We start from the raw sequence: 18,276 nt of genomic DNA, 5'->3' as shown, positions 1-18,276 counted from the left end.
TGCACGCGCGACCGGTCACGCGCACATAGACACACAGTCAGTTAACTTTGTCTAACACAAAGCTAACTTCATGCTAGCAATCAAATTCACTTTTCTGTCTCTCCACTATGTTCACGTGACCGTAATTACACATGCGCGTGCGCGCGCACACACACACACACACACACACACACACACACACACACACACACACACACACACACACACACACACACACACACACACACACACCCGCACTTAGACACACACACACAGTCAGGATGTCAGCTGACCAACTGACAGTTCCTCCTGCGTGTGTGTGCGCGTGTCACTGGTTGCCATGGTGGCAGTCCTGATTGGCTCACTTGAAACAGCTGTGTTACTGTCACTGAGCGGAGACTGGACTGTGGATTTAATGAGAAAACAACCTTTCAAACTATTGTATTTGACAGACAACCGTGAATCCCATCGTAAAAATAACGTAATCATGAGAAGCACACTCAAGATGAGGCCCATTGACTTCAGTGCAAAAAGCCTAATATCTTCAATGCTGAAGCATTCCAACTAATAAAGATTTGCAGAACAATAGTTGGACCAACTAAATATCTATATTAAAGATTAAAAGAAGATTTCTATGTTCACGTCATATGTGACAGCTGACTGGTGGTGTTACTGACGGCCTCAGGCAGAACCTGAGAGGAGGGGTAACCACTTCCTGTTTCACGCTCAGGGTTTCAGTCTTCTGGGAATGGAACAGAAAACACCACAACGAGGATGTGATCACTTCCCGACTGCACTCTGCTACTTGCCCACTGCATCCTCGCTGAGTGCTCGCTGCCCTGCTGGACTCACACTTTGTTGGTTGTGTTGGGTTGAGTGTGCACGAAGAGATCAATAACCTACTGCTGCTTATGACTGAACAGAAACAGAAGCGGGTGAGCTGTCACTTTTTTACAGCTGGATCTGGAAAGGGAAGAAGAGGGACAGCGAAGGAGGCTTTGAAGAGGGACAGATAAAGAGGCTTTGGGTTGCAGAGAGGAGTGGAGGAGGAGACTTCGGAGAGGAGCGGCAGCCAGAGGGCGCGCCCAGACACTGCTTTGTCCACAGCTGGAGGAACGCAGGACGGGACGACTGTAGGCACTCAACTCTCCGCTCTCGGTCTTTCCTCTTCGCTGGATTTGTCCCCGGAGTGGGGGACCTCCCCTCCGGCGCCATGGATAGCTTCCAGACCGTCCTGCGCTTCTTTATGGACCAGAAAGCCACCATCGGCTACAGCTTCATGGCTCTGCTGACTATAGGCGGGGAGCGAGTCTTCTCCATGGTTTCCTTTCAGTGCCCCTGCAACCGCAACCAGAACTTCGCCTACGGGCTGACGTTCCTGCTGGGCCCGGCGGCGGTGCTGCTGGTTTTCGGCCTCTTCTTCAGCTCCAGGTTGTGGAGGCTCTACACCGGCTGCTGCCTCAACCCCATGAAGCTGTGCCCCCGGGGGAACTGCCTCGGCTGCCTCAGGGCGCTCATCAGCATCTTCACCGGGGCTTGCGTGGCCCCTGTGATGTGGCTCTCGGTGGCCCTGCTCAACGGCACCTTTTACGAGTGTGCCATTAGCGGCCTCAACGATAACGTGGTGGTGGACTTGTTCTGCAAAAACAAGAGCTTGACGTGTCAAGAGGAGCTGGCACGAGTGCCCTGCGACCGGTCCAAGCTGTCCAAAGATGAGCGCATGGATCTGCTGCTGATGTTCAGGGCCCAGTCCCAGGTAGGAGAGCCTCACGGCCACCAGCATCCCCGTAATGCAGGTATACATGTCTCCTGTGGGTCTGGAGAAGACAAATCACCCTGATGATGTCATAGTGATGTCATAAGGGTTATCTCCCCTTGGGCAACCACAATTAGACACAAATTCACAGCACAATTTGTTCCAAATTGGGACGCATGGAGCTAAAACGATAACAGACAACAGGGTTTACCAGGCTGAGATATTCTGATCAAATATGCAATACCGTTGCATTATGGGAAATGTAAGATCCAGTATTTTTTTTTTTTCTTCCATTCTGGAGACTTAAAACCAGGATATGCCAGCGGGCCATATTGTTAAACAAATTACAATACCGGTACCAATAACAGTACTCTTTAAGTGATGCAGATACATTAGAGCAGTGGTTCTAATGTATCTAGTGGTTCTGAACCTTTTTTCAGTGATGAACCCCATGTGAAATATTTTTCCCAGCCAAGTAACCCTGAACAGTGATAAATCAACTTTGGATGAAAAAAAAAGATGTAACACACAGCGTTGTGTCATCAGTGTCTGATTTAATATAGAATATATACAATTCAGTTTATGAATTTACACTTATATTTGTATTTAATCTATATTAAATAACGATTTTTAAAGAATTTTTGAATCAATGCTAATTTTAAATTTTATTTAACAAATCTCACGTACCCCCATTTGAGAACCACTACATTAGAGTACTTCATTCAACACCCTAGTCAGTGTTTTGTTGGCTGCTTACATCACAAGTACCTTAGCAAAGGTTCACCATATCTTTCTAGGAAGCCATTCGGAGCGGACTGGACTTTTTCTGAAAGAGACAGGCGCTACAACGGAGCGCTTCAGACAGAGGGTCAATATTCAGACCGACAGTTTGAGACAAAAAAGTGTTTTAGTTGAAACCCAAATCGATCAGCTCACATCATCCCTGTTCGTCTGCAGATCCTGGGCTGGGGTATCGTCATCGTTGCTGCGTTCGGGGGCCTCCTCGGTACTTGCTGCACAAACTGCCGCTCCAAGGTCAGCTACCTGCAGCTCACGTTCTGGAAGCGCTACGTGGAAAAGGAGAAGGAGTGCTTCGACAGCTTCGCGCTGGACTACGCCGCCAAGCTGGCCGAGAGAAACCTGCAGAGCTTCTTCGAGAACAAGGACCCCGAGCCGTTCCCCTTCCCCAGCCACAAGGCGTGGGAGGAGATCTCGGCCCACTACACCTTCTCCAGGAGCGAGCAGCAGTACAGCACCCTGCAGCAGTACGTGGAGAGGACGGACCGGGACTCTCCTCCGGAGAAGAGACCCGTGTTGGACCTGGAGCACGGAATAGAGATGCGCTGACAGGGGAAACTGTTGCTATTAACTCCAAGTCTGACTCAGGAACAGCTGTTACTCCGAAAGTATAATATATATATGACATTAGTTCGTTTTTTGTAAGTCCTGGCTATGGCCCAGTTGCATTTCTGATTCAATTCAATTTATTTTGTATAGCCCAAAATCACAAATTACAAACTCCCCTCAGAGGGCTTTAGAATTTGCACGTTTAGAGAAATGCTGAAGATTTATTTTTAATAGCTTTCACTTGCAGCGTGAACGCTAAGGATCTGATGCTACAGGTTCCACATGTTCCTGCTAGCATCGTGAGCATGAGCCCTCGCCTGTAGTCGTATTCATGAGAACCCTGAATATATAAGTGTCTCTCCAAAAAAAATAACAGAGCAGATTGAAATCTCATTTATTTTAGTTATGTACAGAGGGGAAAAAAAATGCAGAATTTCACAACAGAAAAATAAAAAATAAAATCACATCTCAACTCTCTCCCCTCTGAAACCGAGGTTCTCTCTCTCTGTCTCTCTGTCTCTCTCTCTCTCTCTCTCTGATATGGTATACTGCATGTTAGCTGTGCTGCCGCCGCGAGTCGCTGCTGACGTTAAAACTATCCGGCTGTCTGATTTCTGGTGCGTTTCCAAGCGGTGAGTAGAAGTGTGTGTGTGTTGTGTGTGTGTACTAAAACTCTCTGCATGTGCCTTTCTGTCAAACCCACACACACCTACACAGGTGAGCGCGCACACACTCAGACTTCCTCCCATGACGTCATCCCCCTCCAGGCGTGAGGGGGGGGGGGGCCGCAGATGCAAATGATTTCTCAGCCCTGTGATTAACAAATGCAAAAAGTAATAATAATATGAAGAACAAAAGAGGGGTTCTGCTCTTCCTCTTCCTCGGCGCCGTCACTCCTGTCCGAAGCCCTCCGTCTCCTCGATGGCGAACAGCAGCTTCTCCCTGAGCTGCTCCAGGCTGCGGTACGGCGGCAGGTCCAGACGGTTGAAGCTGTGAGGACGAGAGCGTACAATACTTTACAGGGGATACATTCTAAATACACAGCACTGTGTTTGATTTCATATATAATATATACAATTCAGTATTTCCTCATGACCGCACTCATCATCAACTCCACCCAAGTGTAATGTATGAATGTATAGGTAGTATCTTCAACATTTTCATGAAATCAAACCGGTGTTTGGTTCTGTTTATGAGCTTTCGGTGTGTTTAAATCCTACAATCACCTCCCTTCATCTTCGTCTTCATCGTTAGCGTTGACCTACCTACACAAGGGATTCAACAGGAATGATGCACTATGTACTCCAGTAAAAAGGATCTATTATTAAAAGGTGCACTTGCTCGCTTTTTTGAGTCTTTTTCAACAGTTGACACTTGAAGGCGACATGCCAGGATTGTGATCGGATTTCATTTCCTAACTTTTCACAATAAAAGTCCCATTGGTTTTGCCATTCCTCTTTCTCCCTGCAGAATTGGAAGACCAACAAAGCTCCGCTAATTCATTGATGAACACATTTTCCTGTAAATTCTTCACAATAAAAGACTTATTTGGGTTTTTTTTTAATCTAAAAGCTTTGGTGTTTAAGCAGCAGAATCAGGAAATGTTGGTGTTTCATCAGCAGGAAGTCAGACGGTCTCAGCTGCCTGAGCTTTCCTCCTCTGGGAGGAAGGTGATGGAGACATTTGAGGTTATTGTTGCTACGCAACAGAGGCAGCCGCTCACCATGTGTGGCTTCTTGGAAGCCAAGTCTCCTTCCCCACCTTGTCTATGCAGAACTTCTGGGGACCGTTACTTCCTGCACAGGGAAAAGAAGTTATTTCATCGTAACGGTCTCACAGAAACATTATTTGACTTTATTTAACCGTACATTTAAATAAGATACATTATCATAGAAAAGATGGGATTCAAATAATGGGCACAACAAACCTTTTACAATGGCTTACTACATAACTCCATCAGTACAACATCTTACAAAAAATGTAATTATAACAAATATCCGGTACCTATGAGCTCAGCGAAGCCTCCGACAGGCAGCCGACAGGTTCCTGTCACAAACTGAAGCAGACGGATTCTCTTCTCGTTGTCCATCTCTTTCACCACCTGCAGGAACACGACTCCGTCATTCACTGTGTGTGTGTGTGTGTGTGTGTGTGTGAGAGTGTGTGTGTGAGAGTGTGTGTGTGTGTGTGTGTGTGTGTGTGTGTGTGTGTGTGTGTGTGTGTGTGTGTGTGTGTGTGTGTGTGTGTGTGTGTGTGTGTGTGTGTGTGTGTGTGTGTGTGTGTGTGTGTGTGTGTGTGTGTGTGTGTGTGTGTGTGTGTGTCCGTACCTGCCAGAACCAGTGGATCTGCTTGCTGTTCTTGGTGTAGTGTCTGTAGATGGTGTTCTTCTGCCAGTCGGCCATGTCGATCTCCTGCATCCCACACAGCATGAGCTGAAACAGAGGAGTCCTTTAGTTCGTTGGAGCCTCGGAGGGAAGAAGACAGTTTGTGCTGGGACAGGCAGGAGCAGCTACTGTTCACCCACAAACTCTGTAGAACTTCATTTTATTCATTATTAATATTGTAATATCACAATCTTAATCTTCTCTCTTGTTGCTCTTCCTGACTGAAGCGCTTGTCACACACGATGCGTTCCAGGACCGTCGGAAAGTTAAAACATCTGATGATAATGTGTGTTTTTACAGCTTCTGGCTGATAAAACCATGAGTCAGGATGAGACTCCCTCCATCTCTCCCCGCTGCTCCTCACCTCCAGCTCCTTCTCGTCGAAGTAGCGCAGCCACTCCAGGGGAACCACTTCGTTGAAGCCGTCCAGGAAGGCTTTGGTCTGCTCCTCCACGCCGCGGGTGAACCTCCAGTCCGTCAGCAGGCTGAGGAAGAGCGGCAGGTCTCAATAAGTTGCTTCTCATCGGGTTCTCTGAAGACTTTCTGCAGACGCCAACTCACCTGATGTACTCCTCCTTGTTCTCCTCGGTGACCAGCTCGTTCTCTCCGTCGTCCTTCAGCTGGTGGGTGGAAACCTTCCCGAGGATCTCCATGTCCTGTGCGAAGTACAGCTCCACGCCGCACTCCTCCAGATTGTTGTCTCTGGACACACACACACAGAAACAACTTCAATATAAGAAGCATCATTCTTTTAAATGCTAATCTGAATGAGGAGATAAATCTAAAAAAACGATTTTACATCTACGGCCCTCATTCCTTCCCCCAGCTGCGGTACTTACTTGACCCACATGATGGAGTTAAAGAACTCAGGGTCGATGGACTCCAGGTCCTTGAGCGTGGGTTTCTTGTCCAGCATTCGCTTGTAGAACGGCAGCGTGAAGCCGGTGTCGATGAACTTCCCGTGGTACAGCGCCTGCAGGGGAGGACGCGCAACATTAGGAACCACGACATGAACGCAGTAATATACAGCACAGTATGTTCCCTGAACTCACCGCAACTAACAGAGGAGAGCAGTGCGGCCATTTTGTGACATTGCAGTGTTAAAGTACCGTGAATCGTGTTGGTCTTAACAGCCAGTCCCCTTTACAGGGAACATGAATGGGGCGTTCATTTCTGTCCCTGTGACATCACTCACTAACTGATAATCCCATGATTGGTCCAGAGGAGGACAGACATCGTAAACCGCCCCATGTGTGACTCTGTACCTTTTATCCTCATTTCCATAGTGAGAACTACGAGGAGTCGGCTTCAAACCAAGTCATAACCCTTAATGGGTGTGTGTGTGTGTGTGTGTGTGTGTGTGTGTGGTGAGCAGACTCAGCCAGATGGAGTTGTTTAATGTAAAATCCCACAGAGGGATCAGAGCTGTGATGAGCCAAGAACAATACAGACGCCCACTGAATGACTGACTCTGTTCTGCTCTGTCCTACTGTATTCTGACTAACACACACACACACACACACACACACACACACACACACACACACACACACACACACACACACACACACACACACACACACACACAGAGATTCATAGACAGAGTGTCAGTGGAAAGTGATGCGTTAAAGGTAAAGAAAAGAGGGTTTGGTCGAGACCATTTTACAAGGGAAGTCAGCAGAGTGTGTTTCTGTGGGACTAAATATAGGCGGCCGCTGGCGGGCGTGGGCTGGGTGCGGCGGTGATGTCATAGTGTGGGTGAGGGGTGTCGTTTTTGGGACCGACAGCTTCCTGGATTCGACTCCAGAGACATTATGGTACATACTGTGGCTTTTATTGCTTTTAGTATTATATTCGCCAAGGTTTGTGCAATCTGTTGTGTGTGTGTGTGTGTGTGTGTGTGTGTGTCTGTGAGCAAGTGTGCACCTCTGTGTCTGTCCACGGCTAATCTTGCAGTCTGCTGCAGCAGACTGCATAATATATTGGGTGCCAGTAATGGCTGCATGCTCATGGACCTGTTTGTGTTTGCGGTGAAAAACACTTTCTCAAAACCCGTTTTATAAGGCTATTGACTGCCTGCTGACTCCGCTGTGTTTGGCTAACAGCTAACAGAACTACCAGTACACACACTACTGTACATGTCCACGAGAGATATCTATTTTTTTTATTCCACGCCTTCTTTTTTCTTGTCAAAACCTGGTGCCTACATTACCCACAATGCTACTCAACCGCCGACAGTTCAGTTGTAGAGACAGGTGTGTTATGCTAGTAGCGGCAAATGTAGCCCTGAGCTGGTAACCTGCAGCAGAGATGCAGCTTTCAATAAGTCCATGAAACGCTAATGCTAATCACTAGCATATACCTAGCTAGCGCTACCAGACACATATCCCAGCCTTTGCGGGTAAACTAAAATTCACAAATGTTTATAAATGTTTATACTCGTTTATATATTTTGTCACTGTAACTGAACTGTTAGTTTTTTTTATATACTTTTTTATTTTTATTCAGTCTGTATATTTAATATTCTTCTTTGCTGTTTTTATTTTGTTTTTATTACTGTTTATTTATATCACTTGATATATCTTCTATTTACTTGTGAGCAATGCTGCTGTAATCTTGTAATTTCCCCACTGTGAGACTAATAAAGGATTATCTTATTTTATCTTACAGCATTCTTACCATGACCAATCAAAACAACAGTCAGCATGCTAGTGATTAGCATAAAACATTAGCATAAGCTAAATTAACAATAACGTTAAAACATTTAAGTCAGCTAAATGTTAAAGTAAAGAAGACCTAGCGAGGCCGTTCATGTGGTGATGTTTATGTTCTGTACCTATAGCATGAAAGCATGGGGGATGCTTTAGTTGCTAGCTAACTATCGTAAAAGTCGCGTTACAAGCCGCTACTACCGTCGGTCAGTGTCCCCGTTAGCTCCCCACTGTAGCCAGCTAGCGCTCCTGCTAGCTCTCCGCCAACCACCGAAGGTAGCGGGACCAGCCCCGGCTCGACACCCGACTCGGGCAGAGGGGACGCGAGCAGTAGCAGCAGCAGCAGCGGGGAGCTAGCAGCAGTGCTAGCAGCTAGCTAGCGGGGACACCCACCGGAGGTAGGAGCGGCTTGTAACCTGACTTTTACGGTTGCTAGCTAACTAGCTAGCCACCATGCTGATACATTTTTCACGCCTTGAGCCAGTTATTGAATTTTTCCGCATGATTTTAATCGACTATACCAAAATGAAGCTCACCATGGCGATGAAACGGCCGATGAAGCGGAAGTATGTGAGGTGGTCGGGGTTGATGGAGGAGGCGGGGTTGATCTGCAGACAGTAGTTGTTCTTGCCGGCGTATTCGAACAGACAGTACATGGGGTTCAGCACCTCGTGGGACAGCAGGAAGAACCATTCCCTGCAGAGCAAGAGGACATCACAGGAGACATGAGGCTGAGAGACCACAGCAGGGACTACTGTTACTTCCCTCTTTTTAGACATACAACGGTACAGTGACGATGAGTCAGAACAAAACAAAAACATTTTCAGGTTTGTAAACAAGAACAGATCACACGGAGAAAAGAAGACGTCTCAGGACAGAACATGAAAGAAAAGGATAACAATGATAAATAACAAGTCACAATAAAACTCAGTAATTTCAGAGTAATGACACATTGCATGTCTAAAAATGGCAGTAAATCAAGTGTAGCTTAAGCACAGCTGATTTTAAGATGAATCTCATAATACACAAAATGTATCACGATAACTTATGCTAATCTTTCTTATGCTAATCTTGTGTAAAAAGAAGAGTTAAATCACTGGATATGGTATAAATACATCAACAGACTTGACACATACATTACATGGAGACAACACATACAACATGGAGGATAAACACAACGGAGAGAGTGGAAGGATGCATGTTAGACAGAATGAGGCCCGCCACCATTAGCTGCAGCACCAGAACCTAGCGCTCCCAGGAGCCCCTGCACTCCCGCCTCAGGGTTTATGGGACGGGGAGATGGACTGACGGACGCAGACACCTCACAACATCCCGTCCGTGGTTCTACCCTGTGGTAGAACAGCATGATGTCACCTACCATAGGGTAAAACCACTGACGTGACACCAGAGACAGACACAATGGGAAATAAAAAGGAGGAAATAAACTGATGAGGACGCCGCCAACACAAAAAAAACAACACATAAAGAGAGGAGGACCTGGTGGAGGGGAACATGTGATGGGTGGATGAGGGAGGGAGGACAGAATGAAAACCAGTTATGCAACAATGAAGGATTGTTTTTGAAAGCCAGCATTCCCAACACCTCTATCCAGGAACCCCTTATGCCCACTGCCTCTCCATGACCTCTCACTACAGCCTCAATAGTCTAAACCGCTGCTCCCAGTGGAGGAGGACGCTAGAGCAGAGATGGAGGAGAGGCAGGGACAGGAAACACACACCGACTTAAGCCTCCTCTTGTGTTGGGTCGACCCGTTTTAGGTTTTAAATGCATAAAAGAACCACATAAATATGTTTATTGCATCAAGGCTGTTTGACTTTGTCAGGAACCTCCATTTCATTTTTCACTCAATTATAAAATGCTTTGGTTGAAATTATGACCTTTGTGTTTTTAGGGTCGGTTTGACGCAGTTATAAAAATAAGATTTGCTTGATTGGTTGTTGTTTGTTTGACCTTGCAAATCTATATTCTGTGTCTTTTCATTTTGTGTTTGTATTAAAGTTATATTGCTGAAAAAAATACTTTTTAACCTTTTTCTTGAAGTAAATATATTTGGGTCAAAATTGACCCGTAACACCATAGATGTTACTATAGTTAATAATATTAAAATGAAAAAATGAATAAAACAAATGTATTTAAGAGATGTGTTCTAATACCGTCAGGTACCACATTTTACTTTCTTTTTTTTTATTGAAATGGAGGTATCCTGACAAAGAAAACACCAGAAATATTAAAACATAAACAATATGTTCATGCATAAGGAAGCCTAACAAGGTCACCAAGAGAAGAGAAACACATTGGATGATAGATAATTGATTTTAGTGTATTTTACAGCTGATTTAAGACATGGGTCAAAACCGACCCGTTAACACAAGAGATGCTAACAGAAAGCTAACACAAGAGATGCTAACAGAAAGCTAACACAAGAGGAAGGCTAAGCTCAATGAGCGGAGAGAACAGCATGGAGCGTGGAGGGAAGAAGAAGAAGGTGCGTTTGTTTCGCCTGCCCTCACCTGGCGATGCCGCCGTAGTCCAGCCCCTCCTCGCCTCTCATTATGATGTAGAGTCTGCGCCGCAGGTCGTACGGCTTCACGTTCATGATCTGGAGACGAGACAGAGGCGCTGTGTGGGAAATCATTCTGAACGGGCAACTTTATAACAAGTCACCGCTTGCCAGATCCTCTGACTGATTAATCATTGTACAAGTTTACGTTCATCTACACTTCACACTTCATATACTTACATAATTTGCATTTTTGCACTCCCCTATTGTTTGTTTATTGTTTGTTTTATTTACACCTCACACACGTACTATACACATACATATTTTGCATTTTTGCACTTCTTTCACCCCGGCTATTTTATTTTATATTACTACTATTGTATATATATATATATATATATATATATATATATATATATATATATATATATATATATATATATATATATATATATATATATATATATCTTTCATCCCTGTTGTTCTTATTTTTATATCTTATTTTTGTCTGTAAATTGCTGCTACTTTAACAACAAATTTCCCCTCAGGGATTAATAAAGTATATATTCATTCATCTGAGAATTTTCTTTATTTTCACGTTTAATTCAAATGTACGGATACTTTTGTCCAAACTGTGGTCAACTAAAGTTAGTGGATTTATCTCAATAATCTAGTCCATCTCAACCAATGCTTTACCATTCATGTCTGTTCTGTTTGATACATATTATACACATCGTGACCTTTTAAAGTGGGCGTTTCTGCCACAAACAGAAACCAATATGTGGCTATTTCTGTCAGTTTTTACACATGACATAGGATCATTTTTAAATGGTCACTTAGGACATGCACTTTATCAGTTTACAAGTACTGAATTAATGTTTAAAAAGCAGCAGACACAGAGAACCAGTTTGGTAATACTGAGTTGTCCACGTTGGCCGTGAGGATGAACACGTGTCCTCTCTGCTCTAGGAACTCTTTCTTCCAGCGTCACTGGTTGAAAACACATTCCCTGTTTGGCGCGTGACTCGTTATATTCGTCTGTATTTGACGCACAATCCAAACAGTCAGAAATCTACGAAATGTTTTAGATACAGGTGAACGATGGACACACGCCTGGTGGAATCTCCTCATGAGTTCAGACTCCAGAATAAGCCACTGATGTGTTTATGTCCCATCACGAGCACGTCTGCTGTGAACACGGTACTCCGTGCTTTGAGGGTGAAACGTTGCTAACTACACACGCGGTGTACATGTATGTGAGCGCGGAGCCTCTGACCTGCTGGAACGAGTCCTCAAACAGCGTCTGCCTGGACACGGAGATCTTGACGTGGCTGGGCAGGGCGTTGGACTGGAGGGAACACACACATGCATGGGGGCGTCAGACAGAGCTCCGTGTGTGAGGAACACCGGTCTGCTGGACCTTCTGAAGCCTCTTTTTAGTAAACAGCTGCTGGTTTCCACACAGCTAAGGGATGTGATGGAAAAAGGGTCGTGATCTGCTAACTTTAACACTTACATGGCACAGGAAACGGAACTGGTGGTACTTCCACCTGAAGCTGCGGTCGTAAGCGCCGGGTGAACCGCCCTGCCGTGACCTGCACACACACACACACACACACACACACACACACACACACACACACACACACACACACACACACACACACACACACACACACACACACACACACACACACACACACACACACACACACACACACACACACACGCACAGAGAGAGAAAAGAAAGGGACTTGGTCATTTTTTACACGGTTGAAGTGGAGAATCTTGATTGAATAATTCCAGAGTTAATAACTAACTGCTGGCCTTGATGTCTTATGGTGTCTCCTCTTTATTGGTCAGCTGATCAACAGAAACGTGTTGGTCTGCTTTAAACCCACTGAAGACCCCCCCAAAAACGCCCAAATCACTAAAACTACATGCTGTGAAAACAGACCTCATCAGCGGATTGTCCTCTTTCTGATGGTCCTTGAAAGCACCGTGTGCATGAACACTTTCGTCAGTAAAACCAAATCGAAGCTCAGAAATGTGTTATTTCATCAAAACCGCTTTCCTCTGCGTGTCTCATTTAAAACGTTGCCCAAAATAAACCTTTCGCACGAACCAAATCCTGTAATAAAGATTGAGTTGTGCTCTCCTCAGCGTAACTGTGGAGCCACGATGAGACCAAAAGAATCTGTGAAGCTTTGCCTGCGCTGCAGGCGGAGAGGAGAGTTATAATAATGTAAATAGTTAAATGTATGTAGAGCACGTGGAGCCTCTTGGTTCTTCCAATAGTGAAAACACTTGTGGGCAAAATGCTCGATGTATAGATTCCATTGTTACGCGGCGATAAAGACATGTTCTAGTTCTCTATCTTAGCCGTTTCCAGAGGCTGCAGGACGTCAAATGTGACGTTTAAAAAAAGAACCAAAACCACCTGAAACTGAACACCTCAGCTTCAGGTGGTTCTCTGTTCTCAGTCATGACTGTGTGTCTGGGCCTCAAACACAGAGCTGAGTCTGGGCCTGCAGCTGTGTTAGTATAAGCTCCACCAACCCACTGCACACACACACTGACACTAACACACACACTAACTCACACACACACACTGGATATGTGCTTTGTCAGCACCGGAGAGGCTGAGACAGAGGGGAGAGAGAGAGAGGGGAGAGAGAGAGGGAGAGAGAGAGAGAGAGAGAAAATTGAGAGTTTTAGAGAGAGAGTTGGAGAGAATGGGAGGAAAGAGAGAGAGGGAGAGAGAGAGAAAATGGGAGGAGAGAGAGAACAGGAGAATGGAGTTAGCTAAGAGAGAGAGAGAGAGAGAGAGAGAGAGTTAGAGATAATGGGAGAAGAGAAGTAGAGAGAGAGAGACGATGAAGAAGAGGAAGAGGCCTCTAATGGTCTCGTCTGGTCTGAGGAGGAAATGGAGATCCCGAGAGGAACAGTGAAGCCTCAGAAACCAGCGCTAAGAATACGTTCGGATATCAGCATGGAAAGCAGCTTGCACATGCACACACACACACACACACACACACACACACACGCCACAAGCTAATACACACTGAAAAGACACAAACACGCACACACACACACACACACACACACACACACACACGCCAACGCAGTCTGCAGTGGATCTGCTGTCGCACATCTGCACATTCTCCTGCGGTGGGATCTGAGACCGCTTCAAGGCAAACATCCACAAGCTGAGGGGATAAGAGGTGTGTGTGTGTGTGTGTGTGTGTGTGTGTGTGTGTGTGTGTGTGTGTGTGTGTGAACATGTTTCGGTGAGGTTTTAAGTGGATTCCGTCTGGCCCAAAGAAATATTTAGAAATAAGGAACAAAAAGGTGATGGATAAAACATGGGCTCAGTAAGGATGCAGCTCAAAATGAAAAGCAGGTTAGAATAAGTCACAGTTTTGATCTTTCTTCATGATTTTTGAAGGTTTTCACACAGAGACGGGATTGTTTGAACTGATACTTGCAATGTCAGGCCCAGGCAAAATCACTGTGCAATCATTTTCTTTAAAGTAAAAGATCACTTCCTCGGCCTGTGACACCCTAGAAGCAGGTTTCGGGGAGGAAGGGCTGAGAGAATATTTACCCTGACTCAAACCCGGGCCGGGGGTCTTTAAAGGTGGTGTTGCGCGAGGTGTGGTCCACAAAATATCGGACTCCCTCGGCGGTGTACTTCATCTCCCAGCCCGGGGGCAAGGGGTGCTCCTTGATCATCCTGCAACAGGGAGAGGGGGCAGTGAGCACGGTCCCAGCCCAAAGGGAGGGCGGCCCGTCCCGGGGATGAAACTGACACACCTCCCGCCACCCGGGGGGCCTGAAGCCCCGGCAGAAACCCCTAAAAAGCACATATCTGCCGTGTACAGATTGTAAAGCCCTCCGAGGATAATTTGTGATTTTGGGACTATATAAACTACCGTAAAAGTCGGGTTACAAGACGCTTCTACCTAGACGCTGCTGCTGCTCACGCCGCCGCTGCTACTAGCGCCGCCGCTGCTACTAGCGCCGCCGCTGCTACTAGCGCCGCCGCTGCTACTAGCGCCGCCGCTGCTACTAGCGCTGCTGCTAATAGCGCTGCTGCCGCTACTGTCCCCTCTGCCTGAGTCGGGTGTCGAGCCGGGGCTGGTCCCGCTACCTTCGGTGGTTGTCGGGGAGCTAGCAGGCCCGCTAACAGGAGTGCTAGCTGGCTACGGCGGGGAGCTAACGGGGACACTGACCGAAGCGAAGGTAGTAGCGGCTTGTAACCTGACTTTTGACTGAATTGAAACTGAATTGTTAGCTAGTGTTGGAGATATTGATTCTTTTCTCTCATACAATGGGACTAGATGACACTCGGCGTGTGCTGCTAAAAAAAAACGGCCCGAAAATGACAACAGCGACGTCTTCGCTCCAGAAATCACGACTCTAATCCACACAGCTTGTTGTGAGCACTTTTATAGGAGGAACTGTTTTCTCTCGCCCATAGTTCCTTCATGAAACCGCTCACGACAAGTGAGGACCGTCTCTTTGTATTTCAGAGAAGTCTCCAGAACTACTCGACTCACAGAGACATCCAGATTGATGAACAGCTCGACAGGTAAGAGGAAACATACGAGGTTGTTGGGGATTTTGGCGTGACCATCAATAACTGGCTCCACCAGGATTGTGCCTCTCATGCGTTTGAATCACAGAGCTAAAAACTCAAGTTTGTCGGGAAAAGTGAAAGCAAGCGACCTTCAAAATAAAATTAATTGAAAAATTCCTCAAAAATTCGAACGGCGCAAAACGAACACGGGTCGTCGTTTAACAAAACATAACGCTGTTCTAAAGAAATAGGAAAGAATCCTTTAAAAAAAACTTTCACGGTAAAGATTATTTTGTACGATGCAAGAAAAACGTTAATTATTAAAAATACTTGACTTCACTCAATCAAAGCCAAACTTCGCAGAGATACATAGCTATGTTATACATTAAATTCAAATATAGCAAATATAGCTACGATAAGAAAATACATTATTTTTTTTGCTGAATATATGTTTTTCATTTTTCTAAACCAATATACCAGTAACACATATATTAATTTATACCTTTTTAATTATTCAAAAAGGCCTTGTGGTTGAGGAGATAATCTGAATTCAGTCTGGGTATATTAACCATTCGGATTTTCAGAAAACCGATAACAAAACATTAACATGTAGGTGAAATAAGGAATAAATAAAGAATATAATTGTGTGAATAGCGTGGAAGCAGCGGTCGGCGTGAGCGTCTACACTGAACGCAACGCTACCGGGCGAGAGGCGCGACCCGCGTGACGTCACAGACGAGGCGACGCCCTGCAGCTTCAGGAACGGACCGCAGGATTTATAATCGGCAACGTCTGTAAAACATTTGGGCTATCCAGTGAGGGAGGTGAGAGGAAGACAGCTCAGGAAGTGTCAAAGAAATAGAAGGTGGGAGGGGATGCCAGAAAAAAAATGACCCCAAAATGAGACCCCAACCCCAAATTTACATTTTAAAGTTCCCAGAGAATGTGCCAGTTTATTGTGGAACTCTGAGAATTCCAGAATATTCCAGGACAAGCCCTGATCAGTGAGAAACCGCTCCCTGTGTCGTCCTGCTGGACTGTGTGTTCAGTCTTCTTCAGTAGCAGCAAACACCCACAGCGGCACACCACCGAACAAGCAGGCGAACGCATGCACACGCACACGCACACGCACACGCACACGCACACGCACACGCACACGCTAGCACTCAGAGTCTCACCCTTGGGTCCGAGGGTCGTCCCACTGCGTCGTCCGCGTGTTGTGGTTGACGAAGTAGATCCTGCCATTGTCCTGCCGCTTCTCTGTGGACACACACACACACACAGACACACACACACACACACACACACACACACACACACACACAGAGGCTTGTGTGAAAAAAGAAACCGCTGTTGCGATAATGTCCCGATAGTCGCCGAAATAGGCACTCAAACAAACTGGAATCGCTTCACCTTATGCGTCGTTAATATTTGTATTGCGTCACAGAGAGGACACGCGTCTTTGTTAAGCGACAAAAAACAATCTTATATCCAGTAAATAGTTTTTTTTCCACCTCCTCTTCCCTATCATGATGGCGTCTCACGCTACGATATTCACATTTGTTTCCGACGAGTTACGACGATCAACTTATTGCGTGAGGGACCCAAAATCAGAGAGGATTCTGGGAAAACTGATCAACAACTGGGTTCACCCTCTCTCTCTTGGGATGGAGACAAGAAAAAGAAAAATCTCACCACCACGATAGAAAACCAGCAAGTCTGTGTGATATTTCACCGAGGCTCGATTCAAATACCTTCCCGGGGTAAACCCAAGTGTGTGTGTGTGTGTGTGTGTGTGTGTGTGGGGGGGGGGGGTGTCTGGAAGTCAGAGTGACCACATTGTTGGGAGCAAATAAAATAAGCTGAGGTTCCTTTTTTTATGTAAGAAATAGTTTAGATTGAAGAAGCTTAAACATGGAATAACGATTCATGAAAGTGTGTGTGTGTGTAAATTGTGTGTGTGTGTGTGTGTGGCGGGCCACCGGTCTCATGAGAGAGGAGCTGGTGCCCCATCCTCCTCCCTCCATCGCCCCCGACATCTTTTTCTCATTAACAGGAGTGTGTGTAGGGACAGAAACAGTAGTGCTCACATTGCAACTCTCCCTCCTCCCCTTCCCCCGCTTCTCTCTTCGAGTTTCTTTCATTCGCTGCCGTCTCTTCCATCTTTCTCTTTTTCAATCTTAAGCCCGAAGAAGAAGAAAAAACGAGGGAAGCGACCGCAGAAGAAAAAAAAAAAAAAACAGAAAAACCCGAGCGCGCCAGAGGAGCGAATGGGAGCCAGAGATATAATTGAGGTTTTTGTACCGCAACATGCTGAAAAGGCATCACGGGCAGAGTTGTGTGTTTTTCTTCTTCTTCTTTTTTTTGTGTGGAGTGAAACGTGATGGAAGTGGGTGAAAACGTTGGTGGGAGCCGCCGCCGGCATGAATGAATGAATGAATGTATGTATGTATGTATGTGCGTGTGTGCATGTGTGAGTGAGTGAGTGAGTGAGTGAGTGAGTGAGTGTGTGAGTGAGTGAGTGAGTGAGTGAGTGAGTGAGTGAGTGAGTGAGTGAGTGAGTGAGTGAGTGAGTGAGTGAGTGTGTGAGTGAGTGAGTGAGTGTGCGCGGATCCGATTACATCAATCATGAGGGAAAGTATACGGATGCCTTCAATAACGCGGCCTCTGTAATTTGTGGATGAATTGTTAGAACGTCAGCGAGAGCATTGCAAAGAAACCAGATCTTCAACGACGCAGAGAAAAACTAAAATCTGGATCTGATCTGCTCAACAACGAGGAAGAAGCTCAAGCAAATAGTAAAATCCACAGAAGCGGCCGTCGTTTCTGGTTCCGCGTTTAGAAACATAAGAAATGCGCTCAGAGTTCTGCGGAGAAGAGACGATGCGTGTCTGCAGAAACGCAAAGCGCCATTTGAGTCAGTGAAACGGACTACATTGAGACTGCAGGCGAGACTCAGCAACACAACCTGGTTCAGGTTTTGGGTTGAAGCGGCT

General features: G+C 45.9%; 2 protein-coding genes across 3 annotated transcripts in view; one reads left to right on the top strand and one right to left on the bottom strand.

Annotated features, from left to right (window-relative positions):
* Positions 1-1,192: 1,192 nt before the first annotated feature.
* Positions 1,193-3,099, top strand: LOC306741330 (calcium homeostasis modulator protein 5-like; the record flags this gene model as incomplete). Its single annotated transcript, XM_079223608.1, has 2 exons — positions 1,193-1,735; positions 2,693-3,099. The coding sequence occupies 2 exons, from the start codon at positions 1,193-1,195 to the stop codon at positions 3,080-3,082; spliced, it is 933 nt and encodes a 310-aa protein (XP_079079734.1). The 3' UTR covers positions 3,083-3,099.
* A 342-nt stretch (positions 3,100-3,441) lies between these two features.
* The window catches only part of wwp2 (WW domain containing E3 ubiquitin protein ligase 2), a 60,872-nt gene continuing 46,037 nt past the window's right edge, over positions 3,442-18,276 (bottom strand). The window contains exons 3-15 of one of the 2 annotated variants that reach the window (XM_079223607.1): positions 16,459-16,540; positions 14,306-14,434; positions 12,215-12,293; positions 11,975-12,046; positions 10,709-10,797; positions 8,714-8,873; positions 6,306-6,439; positions 6,028-6,168; positions 5,831-5,951; positions 5,410-5,514; positions 5,087-5,183; positions 4,806-4,878; positions 3,442-4,072 (exon numbers count right to left, since the gene is read on the bottom strand). In XM_079223607.1, coding sequence (XP_079079733.1) covers positions 3,973-4,072; positions 4,806-4,878; positions 5,087-5,183; positions 5,410-5,514; positions 5,831-5,951; positions 6,028-6,168; positions 6,306-6,439; positions 8,714-8,873; positions 10,709-10,797; positions 11,975-12,046; positions 12,215-12,293; positions 14,306-14,433 — 1,299 coding nt within the window. In that variant the 5' untranslated portion in view covers position 14,434; positions 16,459-16,540 and the 3' untranslated portion in view covers positions 3,442-3,972. The remainder of the gene's footprint in view (positions 4,073-4,805; positions 4,879-5,086; positions 5,184-5,409; positions 5,515-5,830; positions 5,952-6,027; positions 6,169-6,305; positions 6,440-8,713; positions 8,874-10,708; positions 10,798-11,974; positions 12,047-12,214; positions 12,294-14,305; positions 14,435-16,458; positions 16,541-18,276) is intronic. The other variant, XM_079223606.1, reaches the window with a different exon arrangement.

The sequence above is a fragment of the Taurulus bubalis genome (assembly GCF_910589615.1).
Source record: "Taurulus bubalis genome assembly, chromosome: 9".
NCBI lineage: Eukaryota > Metazoa > Chordata > Actinopteri > Perciformes > Cottidae > Taurulus > Taurulus bubalis.
Note: the sequence above shows the minus strand (reverse complement) of the source record. Positions and strands in the feature narration are given on the sequence as shown.